This window comes from Chelonoidis abingdonii, chromosome 8, assembly GCF_003597395.2.
Source record: "Chelonoidis abingdonii isolate Lonesome George chromosome 8, CheloAbing_2.0, whole genome shotgun sequence".
Taxonomy (NCBI): Eukaryota; Metazoa; Chordata; order Testudines; family Testudinidae; genus Chelonoidis; species Chelonoidis abingdonii.
The window spans coordinates 52,710,630-52,723,222 of NC_133776.1; the positions used below are offsets into that span (position 1 = coordinate 52,710,630).

The 12,593-nt window shown below is 47.3% G+C and overlaps 1 protein-coding gene across 6 annotated transcripts in view; it reads left to right on the forward strand.

Moving 5' to 3' along the window:
• Positions 1-25: 25 nt before the first annotated feature.
• TBCCD1 (TBCC domain containing 1) overlaps positions 26-12,593 on the forward strand; it is a 19,396-nt gene continuing 6,828 nt past the window's right edge. For 3 of the 6 annotated variants that reach the window (XM_032772444.2, XM_032772445.2, XM_032772446.2), the window contains exons 1-7: positions 304-527; positions 1,099-1,488; positions 3,968-4,123; positions 5,888-6,254; positions 7,488-7,674; positions 7,833-8,330; positions 9,973-10,133. In XM_032772444.2, coding sequence (XP_032628335.1) covers positions 354-527; positions 1,099-1,488; positions 3,968-4,123; positions 5,888-6,254; positions 7,488-7,674; positions 7,833-8,330; positions 9,973-10,102 — 1,902 coding nt within the window. In that variant the 5' untranslated portion in view covers positions 304-353 and the 3' untranslated portion in view covers positions 10,103-10,133. The other 3 variants (XM_032772447.2, XM_075068613.1, XM_075068614.1) reach the window with 2 other exon arrangements.

The window sequence follows — 12,593 nt, forward strand, 5'->3', positions numbered from 1 at the left end:
TCCAAGTTCATCAAACGCACCAATCAGAGCCTTGTTACTGTGACGGAAAGCGCAGGCGCTGCTATGTCCCAGGGACCGTGTGTCCCCGCCCTCTGCTCCCTCCGGGCATTGGTAGGGTCAGACCAATCACTGATAACGGTAATATGTAAACCAGAGGGGCAGAGCAGTGCGAGAGGCCAGGCCGGCTGCAGCTCGGACGGACGTTTGTCGTGCCGGGGTACTGAGGCGTTACCTTGCCTGAAGCAGGGGCCAGCCCGCGAAGAAGAACAGAAGGCACGTGGGGCTTACGGGTATGGGACGGAGCCTATCCTGCCGGTGGTCCGGAAGGGGACTGGGGAGGGCACGTCTAGCCAATGGCTCTATGGTGCTGGTGGGGACTAGCTAGGCAACGTCTCGCTGGTCTGCTGGCAGCCGTGGGTCAGTGCGCATGCGTGGTTACTGCGTGTGGCTGGGGAGAGAGCGGGGATTCAAACGCTGCGCGGAGCGGAGGTTCCAGGCCCTGCCTAGGGGAGGCGCGGCCCGCGCGGGTGAGCGCAGGCTCAGGGCGCGGCGGCCGGGGCTCCGCGTCGTGGGGGTGGGGTGGGGTGGGGGGGGCAGGCTCCCCTGGAGCGTCTCCGGCCCGGCCAGCCGCCGCCCCCAATGCAGCCGCTCCTGGGGCTCCCTGCCCGCCGGCTGCGCAGAGCTTCCCGCCCGGCCGGCTTCCCTGTGAGGCTGGAGGACGGGAATCATTCTCGCCTCAGGCCCGCCCTGAGTGCGGGGGCTGGTGATGCGTGGCCTGGGCTTCCTTTGTAACGCTCATGGCTGTCCCCAGCAGGCCGGAGCTCCTGGGTCTGTGGGAGTGGGTTGTAAACACGTTATTTCGGGTTGTCCCCCCCATAGCAGAGGCTTTCCAAGCATGGTTCCGTTGTGAGTTGTTTGTGGCCTGGTCGGGCCTATGGCCCCAAAGCCTGGCCCGGGCCCCCTGCGCTAGGTGCTGTACAAACTCAGTACTAAATGTTAGCCCTTGTCCCAAATTGCTCACTCTGGCCTTGGTGCAAATGTGCTGAGTGTTTTCCTATCAATGTCTGGTGTTTTGTTTTGTTTTGTTTTGTTTGTCAGATCTACAAGGAAGGCAGTTCACCCCTAGTTGTGGAGTCTTCAGAGCTGGTTAAAATGGATCAGTCCATGGTGCGCCTCTGGGTGAAAACAGAACCCTTCATAGTGGGGGCTTTGCAGATCCCCCCTCCATCCAAGTTCAGCATGCACTATCTCCGGAAGATGTCCACATATGTCCGGATGCGGGCCAGCGAGGGCTGTTACCCACGCCTTTTCTGGCCTATGTGGCGGCACATTGCCTGTGGGAAGCTGCAGTTAGCCAAGGATTTGGCCTGGCTCTACTTTGAGATATTTGACAGTCTAGTGGACCGGACTCCAGAGGAACGTCTGGAATGGGCAGAGGTGGTGTCCAGCTGCACATCAGAAGAGGAACTAGAGAAGCAGAGGAATAAGGCATGTAATATAATGTTGTAATCTTTCTCTAGTGAATAGTTTTAGGCACTGGAGCATGGGTTATGCCAATCAAGGTTGTATGGTTAGGGCCTTTTGTTACTCACGCACAGTCATTTGGGATCACATCTAGGCTTTTGATCTGAAGTGTTGTACAATCACAACTCCAACAGCTTTTTTCTCACACTCTTCATGGCAGTGAAGCCCTAAACCAGTGGTCCCCAACGTGGTGCCTGCAGGTGCCGTGGTGCCTGCAGGTGCCATGGTGCCCGCGAGGGCATCTTAATGCGCCCGCGTCCTGGCCCCTGGGAGAGCACCCGCCAAAACGCTGCCAAATTTCGGCGGGGTCACCTCTCGATGACGCCGCTTGCCGTTGACAAGGGATGTCATCGAGAGGCGTCTCTCCCGAATTTCATCTGGGACGCCTCTCAGTGATGTCGCTTGTCGATGGCAAGTGGCATCATTGAGAGGCATTGCCACCGAAATGCTACGGAAATTTGGCGGCATTTCAGCGGGTGCTCCAGCGCCACAGTGGTCCTTCCAGACGAAAAGTTTGGGGACCACTGCCCTAATCATTCTGCTAACTGCCTGTGAATGCAGATCACGCTGCCAGTCAAGTTGTTAGTTGTTTTCTGTTTGGGGTAAATACCAGCAACCAGATCTGCCCTTCAGAGCCACATTGCTACTTTTCCACTTTAAAAGACAAGGTAGCATTACAGAACAAATGCTGTTCAGCAAGATTGCATATGGTTGGTATAACTAAAAGACACCTTTCTAGAGTAAAACATTTGACATAAAAATAACAGGGTCTTGCTTAAACTCTCTCAAAAGCAGAGAAATCCCAAGTGTGGTTTATTCCTAACACACTACTGTTTTTCTGCACAACATAGGAAGATGTGCACAAAAGAGACTTCTGTAAAGGTGACCTGCAAACAATTTCAATTAGCTTAGTCCTTTTTTGCTGCTTTATGATGTATAAAATAGATTTGAACATCTATATTTTTTTCTCTGTTTCACTTTATCAGGATTGTCAGCTATTTTTTCCCCTGCTGGCTGACTTGTAGGGAGCAGGGGGGGAAAAAAAGAGAGGTCTCAATGTATGTTCTCCTACAAAGGGTGGGACCATTCAGAAAAGTCATCCTTTAACATATTAGTTGGTCTTATCAAAAATGAGATTTAAACAGTCTGATTTAAAAATCCACTCCTGTTTTTCTTGCCTCTTGCAATGTCATTTTGCTGCTTCTCTAGTCATTGTAAGGCTAGACAGGACCTGAATTTGTAATGGAGCATGGTGGAAAGCAGAAGAAAACTTTTGTCGTCTGGCACAAGTCCAATATTTTTCCTTTGCATGTCACTGTTAAAGAACTCTTTCCACACTTACTGATAAACTTTAAACACTTTAAATATTTGTTGATTTGGCCTTTGTGGAACGGTCTGGATCAAGGCTTATTCTTGTGGGAGGAACCTGACTTCACTTCCTTTGGTCTGTACTGGAAAAGCCAGTGGTCTTCTGAAATTGTGATGCTGTTCTCTGACAAACTCGTGTGTGGTGCAAAAAGACATGCTAAAGAGTGCACATATAAAAGATCCATGTGATAGTCCTGAAATCAACTGAGCTTAAACAGCAAGCTCCCTCAGCCAGGAGTAGCTGTCCATTAGTCATTTGCACTGGCCCTTTGGGTCTTGTGTTCATCCACAGTCTTTGCGCTGTTATCTAGTGGGGCTTTGGTAGTGCTTGCAGTAGTCAAGATTACAAAACAGGTTTGTTTTATGACCACTTTTTTACACACTGATCTTTGAAATGTAGGTCATGTAGAGGGCACGATTTGAACACAGGTCTGCCATTTGAAGTAGAGGATGGAAAAACTATATCTATTTGAAAGCCATTCTAGCACACTTATTAAAGACTACACTTAATTGGTTTTTTTTGTTTTTTTTTTTTGTTTTAATTTGACACTTGATAGTGGCCGTTTTTCATTTAAGAGCCTAGTGCTTTTGTTTGATGGTGTCCCAAACTGTGCATATTGAGCCCAAGGAGAAGCGTTTTTAGGAAATTATGGGCAAGTAGAAAAAAGGTTTGAGAATAAGTGTTTTTCCCAAGGTTACCAGTGGCATGTGCAGTGGCAAATATTGTGATGTAGACAGTGAGAGAGGCCGAGTTTTTTGCATGGTGTAACGTGGCCACCAGTGAGGCTTGTAAAGAAGGGGTGTAGAGTTAAAAACAAAGAAACAGAAACCTCATAGAAACCAAGCAAGCACCTGTCAAGCCCATAAATTGTGTGTGTGTGTAAGCTAGAGCTTTCTTGAGGCTTGTTTAATAGCTGATAGTAACACCACACACCGATTTGTGTAGGGGAGCCAGAGTCAGTTGTGATATTGTAGCTACCCTGTTGTCTACATTCTAAAAGAATAGGCTCTTCGGTTGAATTATTGCATGCATTGGTCATGTTCTGGTATGTGATTGTGTTCCCCTCTTGGCCAGCTGTCAGTAGACACTCTGCAGTTCCTGCTGTTCTTGTACATTCAGCAGCTAAACAAGATTTCCTTGCGGACATCTTTGATTGGAGAAGAGTGGCCAAGTCCCAGGGACAAATCTCAGTCTGCCAACCTGACTGGAAAATCCACATGTCAAAATAAGGTATTGTTTGTAACTCTGTCCCCACAGAGGTTACTATGAGGGAGAGGCTGCAAAACCTTCACCTTAAAGTGGGCTGGGGAGCAGATCTGCTTTGTGGGGGAAGTGAACTCCTGCCCAAGGCTTGTGTATGCATGTAGGGGTGCACTTAATTAATTGAGCTAAATAATAAATGAGACGGTGACTGTAACATTAATTTTGAAAAATCTAACTTCCCCATAAAAACTTGCAGCAGACTGAACTTTCACATCTGGTCTCAATCTGTGATAGGTTTTTAAAAATCCCCCCGCCCCCCCCCCCAATCTTTGCCCTTTAAATTAGAGGAGTGTAACAAAGCAGAAAATGTTCATTTATTTCAGAGGCTGCTCCTCCATAATTACATGTTCAGGTTTCTAGGGTAGCCATTCTCAGAGCAATGTCTAAATAAGTTACACAAAGCTGTGAGAAATAGATTAGTTAGTAAAATATAATCAAATGTAGGTGGTTAAGTCTTGTATCTCACATTCAGAAGTATCTGAAGTTAGCCAGGTAAGCCAATCCTGCTGCACTACCATGTTAGAAAGTGAATTACAAACTGAGGGCAGCACAATAGAGGCACTTTGCTGACCCACACCTTGAAAAAAGGCCAGTTGCTAGTGTCAGCAGGATTTTTGTCAGAGGTGACATCAATACCATACATGTTGTAGTGTCACGTGGAACAAGAACTGTTGAACTGCAACTCAAGAGCATCTGAAACTAAAAATAGGGGTTAGCGGACTATAAACACAGACTTATAATAGACAGGAGGGGGAAAGTGCTTATCTAGGGCTTTGTGCTGAATGGTCCTCTTTACACATACTGTTCAGGGCATTCAGCATCATTCTATCGTGGATGATTTTTGTTGACTGCAGTTCAAGTTCAAAACTAGACTGGCCCATCTTGTGAAGCTTCATGAGTAGATAATGGATCTGTCATATCTATTTCAGAAGCTTCATTCCCCCACAGGGTTGGGGATTATATTCATTGTATTTATCCTTTTGTGAACTATTGAGGAAATTCCCTTGCTTGACACAAACTTTCTAGATGTCTGGAATGGGCACTCCAGGTGACTGTAACTCATGGGTGTGGTCCAGTGAGGCCTGTCCAGCATAAGCTGATGTCTGTTAGAGTTTTCATCATTGGCTGTCTCATATTCTGGTCTTCCCTTGCTTTGGAGATCTTCAGCACTTGAACTAGAATGATCCTTTGAGATGAATGTTTAATGGGATTTTTCCTCATAATGGATTATCTGAGGTTTTTCTCACTCCTCCTCCTGAGTTAGTACTTGATTGAATCTATTCTAAGCATCCAGCTTCAATAGGAACCATAATTGCCTTTATGGAGGCTTAGACTGTCTGGTGTTCATTACAGTTCATTCCCACCCTTGTTTCCAAGCACCTGTGTGCTGAACTTTTCATGAAGAGTGGAGTGGGAATCCGTTTCCTTCTCTCACTCTAACATAGTGACTGGTTGGTCATGGCCACAGCAAGTAGAACTACTGAACCTCTTCCACTCTGAAGATGGCTAGTGGATCCAGTGTCTTTTATTTGCTGGGGGAGTCTGTTGTGGGGGTAAGAGAGAGCCTGCAGAATCAATGATTCGGGGGAAGAGTCTGTATTCTACTTCTACTGATTTCTCCATTTAGAGCTGCTGTGGGTGGGATCTGAGCAGGATGCAATGGATATTGCATTGGGAAAGTGTCTCAGCCCAGTAAGAGCGCCTCTGTTTGTTTTTGTTTTGATTTCTAAGAACTGGAATGATTACACCCACCAAGCATTTGTTCAGAACCACCTTTTGGATCTGCTGGAACTGCTACTGGACCCGGACCAGCTCTCGGCCTCTTCCCATTCCACTCACAGTAGCCTGGTCTCCCCTGAAGCTGTTCGAGCTCTCAGCTTTCTCATTGAGGGGACTGTGAACAAAACCAGGACTGTCCATCCTCTTCATGAGCTTGCTCTCTGGCAGCCCTTGTATGTGAAGAACGGCTACTCGAAGATTACCAAAGCCTTCTCTTTCCCCAAGCTAGAGGTCTGGCTGAGGGCCTGCCTGACTGGGAGCCCGTTTGGGACATCTGCCTGCCTCAAGTCTGGGAAGAAACTTGCGTGGGCACAGCAAGGTATTTGAAAGCCTCGGCTTTGCTCTTTAGTTTTAGGATCAACTTTCCACTCTTCTCTGTTCCTGTTGATCAGGAGTCTGGTTTGTGGGCGCTGGTGCTCTCCTGCCTGTCTTCTGGTTTACAGGAGAGAAGGGGAGTTCACAGCTGAAAGAGCTGGTCATGTAAAATGCTTTCACCTCCTGTTTCCAAACTCTCCAATTTAACACTCATTACTCCTTCTCTGTTCTCTAGCTTGCATGTGTCCTCCCTCCCTGCTTCAAGTTGATATCCAGATATTGTGTGGTGTATATTGGCTGTTGCTAGCAGGCTTTCTTATTCTTAAAAATACATATTTGTTTGGAAGGTGCATTCTGCTGCATAGTGAACGTTAATGGCCAAGAAAGCAAACAATTGATTGCACAAGCTAAATCCACGGTTAGGTGGAATTGCTGTATAAGCTGCTCCATATAGCTCTGTCAATGTGATTCAATCCTGACTAATGTTACTTCTCTTCTGTTCCTAAGTGGGGACTAACAGATGAATGGAGTGGTCCTCTAGCTGTTCAGGTACTTTCATGGCCTCAGCCACTGTTGCATCTGAGTATCTCACAAACATTAATGGATTTACCTTCAAACACTCCTCTGAGGTGGGTCAGTATTATTACTCCCATTTGACAAATGGGAATTGAGGCACAGTGTAGATTAAGTGACTTGCTCAGGGTTGCAGAGGGCAGTCTATGGAAGTATCTGCACTGCAGCTGGGAGGTGTGACTGCAGCACATGTTGATGTATCCAAGCTATCTTTGATCTGTCTGTGGGTGTCAGAATGAAGACTCCTGATCTTGTTTAACATGCGGTTATAGGTTTTCAGAGAGAGAGAAAACTAGTCTTATTCCATTCCATCAGACAGAATGAAAGAACATCCTATGGTAACAAGTGCCCTGAGGGCTGTATATCTACAGGGAGCACGCCACTTGGTAAGAATGCATTGGAGCAGACATGCTCCTATTCCATCAGCACAGTGGTGCAAATCTGAAGACTGCTGTAATTCTCAATTTGGCAGAAAGAGGCCCTTATGTTCAGCAGGAATTTTGCAAAGAGAGTTGGGATCTAAATCCCAAGCATCTGGATGACTGTTTTTTTTGATGGGATATTTACTCTGTGGCTGCCTGGTGAAATGTGATGTCATGGTCTGGTTGCTTAGGAAATACATTCAGACTTTTTTGTGCTAATGTATGTAACTTTTGCCTTATAGTTGAAGGAACAACCAAGAGAGCAAAGATTGCCTGCAATGCCCATATGGTTCCTGAGGTTCACCGCATGGTGGTGATGAGCCAAGTCTACAAACAGACGCTGGCCAAGAGCTCGGATACCCTGGTGGGTGCTCATGTGAAGATCCATCGCTGCAATGAGTCCTTCATATATCTGCTCTCCCCTTTACGGTGAGTTTACATTCTCCTGGGATGCAGTGAAATGTCTTTGGTTGGGTTGCATGGATATTTCCTGGTTCCCATTAGACATGGCAACTCCACTTGAACAGTGTGTGGCCTTGTCCTTTTCTTGGGCATTCTGGCTTACTTGTGATCTTTCTCTCTTTCAGATCTGTGACCATTGAGAAGTGCAGGAATAGTACTTTTGTTCTGGGCCCTGTGCAGACAGCCATTCACCTCCACAGCTGTGATAATGTCAAAGTTATTGGCATCTGCTACCATCTGTCTATCTCTTCTACAACAAGCTGCACCTTCAACATTCTCACGCCTACACACCCTCTCATTCTCTTGGGTAACCAAGCAGTAACTTTTGCCCCTTATCACACCCATTACCCAATGCTGGAGGACCACATGGCCCAGATGGGCCTGGCTACAGTGCCTAACTACTGGGACAGTCCAATGCTGGTGTGCAAAGAGAACAGTGATGCCAGTGTCTTCCGACTCTTACCTCCCAATGAGTTTTATACCTTTGTTATTCCTTTTGAGATGGAAGGAGACACGACAGAAACACCTGGGGGGCTGCCACATGCATACCAGAAGGCACTGAGTCAACGAGAGCAGAAGATACAAGTTTGGCAAAAAACTGTGAAGGAGGCAGGACTAACCAAGTGAGTAATTGGCTTCCTCCAAAAGGGGAGGAATGTATATTTAATGCTCTGAAACTCAACTTGTCCATACAGGTACAAATCTTTGACTTGACATCACTGAACAAAAATGCCTTTGCATGAGGTCTGTTTATCTAGTCCAGCGGTCGCCAACCTTTTTATACCTAAGATCACTTTTTGAATTTAAGGGCAACCCAGGATCTACCCTGCCCCTTCCGAAGCCCTGCCCTGCTCCCTCCCCCCCCCCCCGCCCCGTTGATTGCTCTTTCCCCACCCTCACTCACTTTCACCAGGTTGGGGTAGAGGTTGGGGTTTGGGAGGGGGTGAGGAGAGCAAGCTCTGGGAGGGAGTTTGGGTGCAGGAGGGAGTGTGGGGTGCTGGCTCAGGGCTGGCGGTTTTGGGTGAAGCAGGGCTCTGGGGGGTTGGGGGGGTTGGGGTGTGGGCTCCCGCCGGGCGGCACTTATCTCAGGCAGCTCCCGGTCTGTGGTGCAGTGAGGCTAAGGCAAGCTCCCTGCCTGCCCCGGTCCCATGCTGCTCCCAGAAGGGGCCAATACGCCCCTGTGGCCCCATGCGCTGCCCTTCTCTGAAGGCACCACCTCTGCAGCTCCCATTGGCTACAGTGCCCTGTTACCGGTGAGTGGGGGTGGTGGGAGCAGCATGCGGCCGGGGCAGGCAGGGAGCCTGCCTCTCCCCAGGCTGCGGGGGCTTGCTGGCCTTTTTCAAGAGCGGCGTGTGGCCAGGGCAGGCAGGGAGCCTGCCTTAGCAGCTGTTCCATTGCACTGACAGATTTTTAGCGATCGCAAGTGTCCATAATCGAGCAGTCAATCATGATAGAGTGGTTGGTGACCACTTGCATGAGTGCACTGTGGGCGTGAGGCGCTGGTGGCATTTGGTGTATCCTCTTTGTATTGAAAACTCCTCCCACCTTATTCTGTTTGAAGGAAATCTGTGTGTGTGTGTGTGTGTGTGTGTCTTGTTGTATAAAGGCAGAACTTCAGGCGTGAGTGATTTAATACCATTGACGTGAAGTGTTGGGTAAGTAGCGTGGGGTTAATGTGTCACTCTCTCCTCTGGAGACTACTATTTACATCTTGCCTGGGTTACAAATGGCAGACATGTATAGACTTAAGTTTTATGTGATGTAGGGTTTTTGTTAGTCACAGGACATGGGCAATAAACAATAAATCATGGAAACCAGAGCTCCATTGCCTGAGGCTGAAGTCGCAGAGGTCACACAAAATCACTGAATCCCTGACTTCCATGACAGACTCGTAGCCTTAAGTATGTATAATTGCCTGTCTTGTGCTCTGAGAATCCTAGGGCAGAAGTTCTACAGGGCAGAGATATAGTAACAGCAGTGTGGGGAAGTCTGCGTGGCTTATTTCAACACCAGCAGTCTCTCTTTCATGGATATTCTAACTAATAGTTTTTATTAGGTGAATTCAGTCTTTCCCGTATGGGCAATATGGGAAGCAAATCCAATGGCTTTGTTAGGCATGATAAGTGTAGATCTGTTGCTTATTTCGGTGAAGATGGAAAATGCTACTCATTTGAGTAGCCAAGGAGAGAGGTTTGGAAGTGTGGTGTGAATGCTTACAAGACTGTATTTCACTTGCTACATTGCTGATGTCCTGGTGGGTTTCAGGGATCAGAGGAAGCAGTTCCAGGTGCTGGTGGAGAACAAATTCTATGAATGGCTAATTCACACAGGACATCGTCAGCAGCTGGACAGCCTCGTGCCTCCTGCAGCAGGCTCCAAGCAAGCAGCAGGATAGATTGCTCTTCTTTAACAGAAGGAAAGGAAGGGTGAGTACTGAGACAGTTTCTCTCCTGCTACATGATAGAGAAATTGTCATATTACTTTACATACATTTGTGTGCATGTGGTATCCAGATGGAAACAATGAGTGCGAAATTGTGTCCATGGGCTTCCTCCCAACAGCTTTAGATCTGGCTTTGGTTTTCAGTTTGGAGCCAAAACCTTCTCTGAGCGTCTGTCTGCTCCCTTGTGCACTCTAATTCTTCCTTCCATCCCCATGGCCTTTCTGGCTGAAGAGCTCTGTATGGATTTCTGATTTCAGTTTCTGACAGAATAATTTTGAAATGAGGTTGAAATGCTTCACTTTTGTGTCTCTGGTCTGTGTGTAGTATCTGTCTGACAAACCAGCCTGCATGTATCTGCAAAGACACGATGTGCGCTTCAGGTATAGTCTGAAACCAAATCAGTTAGAACAGCCTAGTTGTTCTGATGCCCTTACTTGTCCTCATCACCTGCCGCTCACCAGGCACCTGAGGGCTTGTCTACACGGGGGTTTAATCCACAGTAGCTCGAGTCAGACTAATGTGAAAATGCCTGTGCACTCATGATGCAATTCATTAGAGCGCAGTTATACTGCAAACTCTGGAATCCTCTTTCCAAGTGTATTATGTTCGATGCAAATTGAGTTAGTGCAGTTGATTGTGTGGACACGGCGCTGCCATGCAGTACTTCCACAGTTATTTAGCTGGTATCCCACATTGCTGTGCATGTGTCCGTTACTGATCTGTCTGTTTATCGGTGTGCCTTCCACTACTCTGAGATCAAGTTGACTTGGATGTTCCTTCCCCTGTTTAAAAATTGTCATGCGAACAGAGTTTGCCCATTTGCTCCTGGGTTCAAATATACTGGCATTCCTTCATGCTCCGGCAGCCTTTAAAACATGCCTTGAGCACCCACTTGGAGCCTTGCTGTGCCCTAGATCTCATTGCCCTCTGGGGTCAGTGCAGCAAGTTCTTGTGGCCAGCCACGAGATGAAGGATCTCTTTTTGGACATTGCTAAGTTGGGGTCCATAAGGGGCCACAACCAGGATGCTGACCAGTGTGGGATAAAGAGTAAACAGCTCAGGAGGACTTAGATTAAAGCCAGGAGTGCCAGGAAAAGGTCCAGCAGTGGAATTGTGTCCTACTTATTTCTTGACGAGCTAGATGGGCTTTTGATCAATTACATTGTTACCAGCCTGAGGAGCTTGTAGACCCTGATACTCCCACTGTAGACTGCAGACAAGTGGCAAGAGTCATCAGAGGAGGAATATGAGGGCAGTGAGGGGCTTTCCCCAGAGAGTCAGGATCTCCGCCAGAATCAAGGTCTTGATTCCGGACATAAGAGTGAGCCAGTAACCAGGCTGAGACTGCAAGGCAGATTACATGCCCTTCATAGGATTTATCTTTACAATGTATTATTGTAATATGACACCACTGTGCTAGCTTCTGATCCAAGTGCCCCATGGCCACAGCCTTTTTTGGCAGGTGAGAGCTGGGAGCCTTTCCGAGTCCCCAGCACCTGCCTCCCTTTCTTAGCCCATGTTTTCAAAATGATGTCTCCTCCAGCTGAGCAATTGGCTTCTGTCTCAGGTGAAAACTTCGACCATCAACTTAGGACAGGTATCCATCTACCTTATTTTCTTTTCTTCTTTCTGCATCCAGTCTGGCAGATGCGAGCTCCCCCTTTCCCGCCAAACCCCTGTCCATCTGCTCAAAATAGTGGCTGGCAGCATGGCAAAGCTGCAATCTCTCTACTCCAGGGGTAGGCAACCTATGACATGAGCTGATTTTCAGTGGCACTCACACTGCCCAGGTCCTGGCCACCGGTTTGGGGGGGCTCTGCGTTTTAATTTAATTTTAAATGAAGCTTCTTAGACATTTTAAAAACCTTATTTACTTTACATACAACAATAGTTTAAGTCTATAATATAGACATAGAAAGAGACCTTCTAAAAAGGTTAAAATGTATGACTGGCACGTGAAACCTTAAATTAGAGTGAATAATTGAAGACTTGGCACACCACTTCTGAAAGGTTGCCGACCTCTGCAACTCCATTTCTCGTTCCCTTGTCCCCCTCCTGCAGCATATTCGAATAATGAAAACACTCAGTTGTGCAACTTTGAGCCGTTTGAGACAGTGGCTCTGGGCAAAGGGGTTTGATTGGTAGTCTCAAATGACATGGGCATTGCATGCCTGTAAAGCTCCCTGCTATAAACATGCATTCATACATGGAAAGTAGTCAGCCTTATGGACAGCATTCAGCTTTTAATGTCTTTCCACAGACTTACATAGAGAATTGGAGCAGTTTGTGCTTCGGACAGTCAGTGCAGAACCTGATCTGTTTTTCTCTGCACTTCCAGCATGTCTGCAGGGGAGATAAAGTAGAATCAGAGAAATTGCTTGATTTTTTTTTTTTTTTTTTTTTTTTTTTTCCCCCCCCCCCCCCCCCCCCTTCCCCTCCCCCT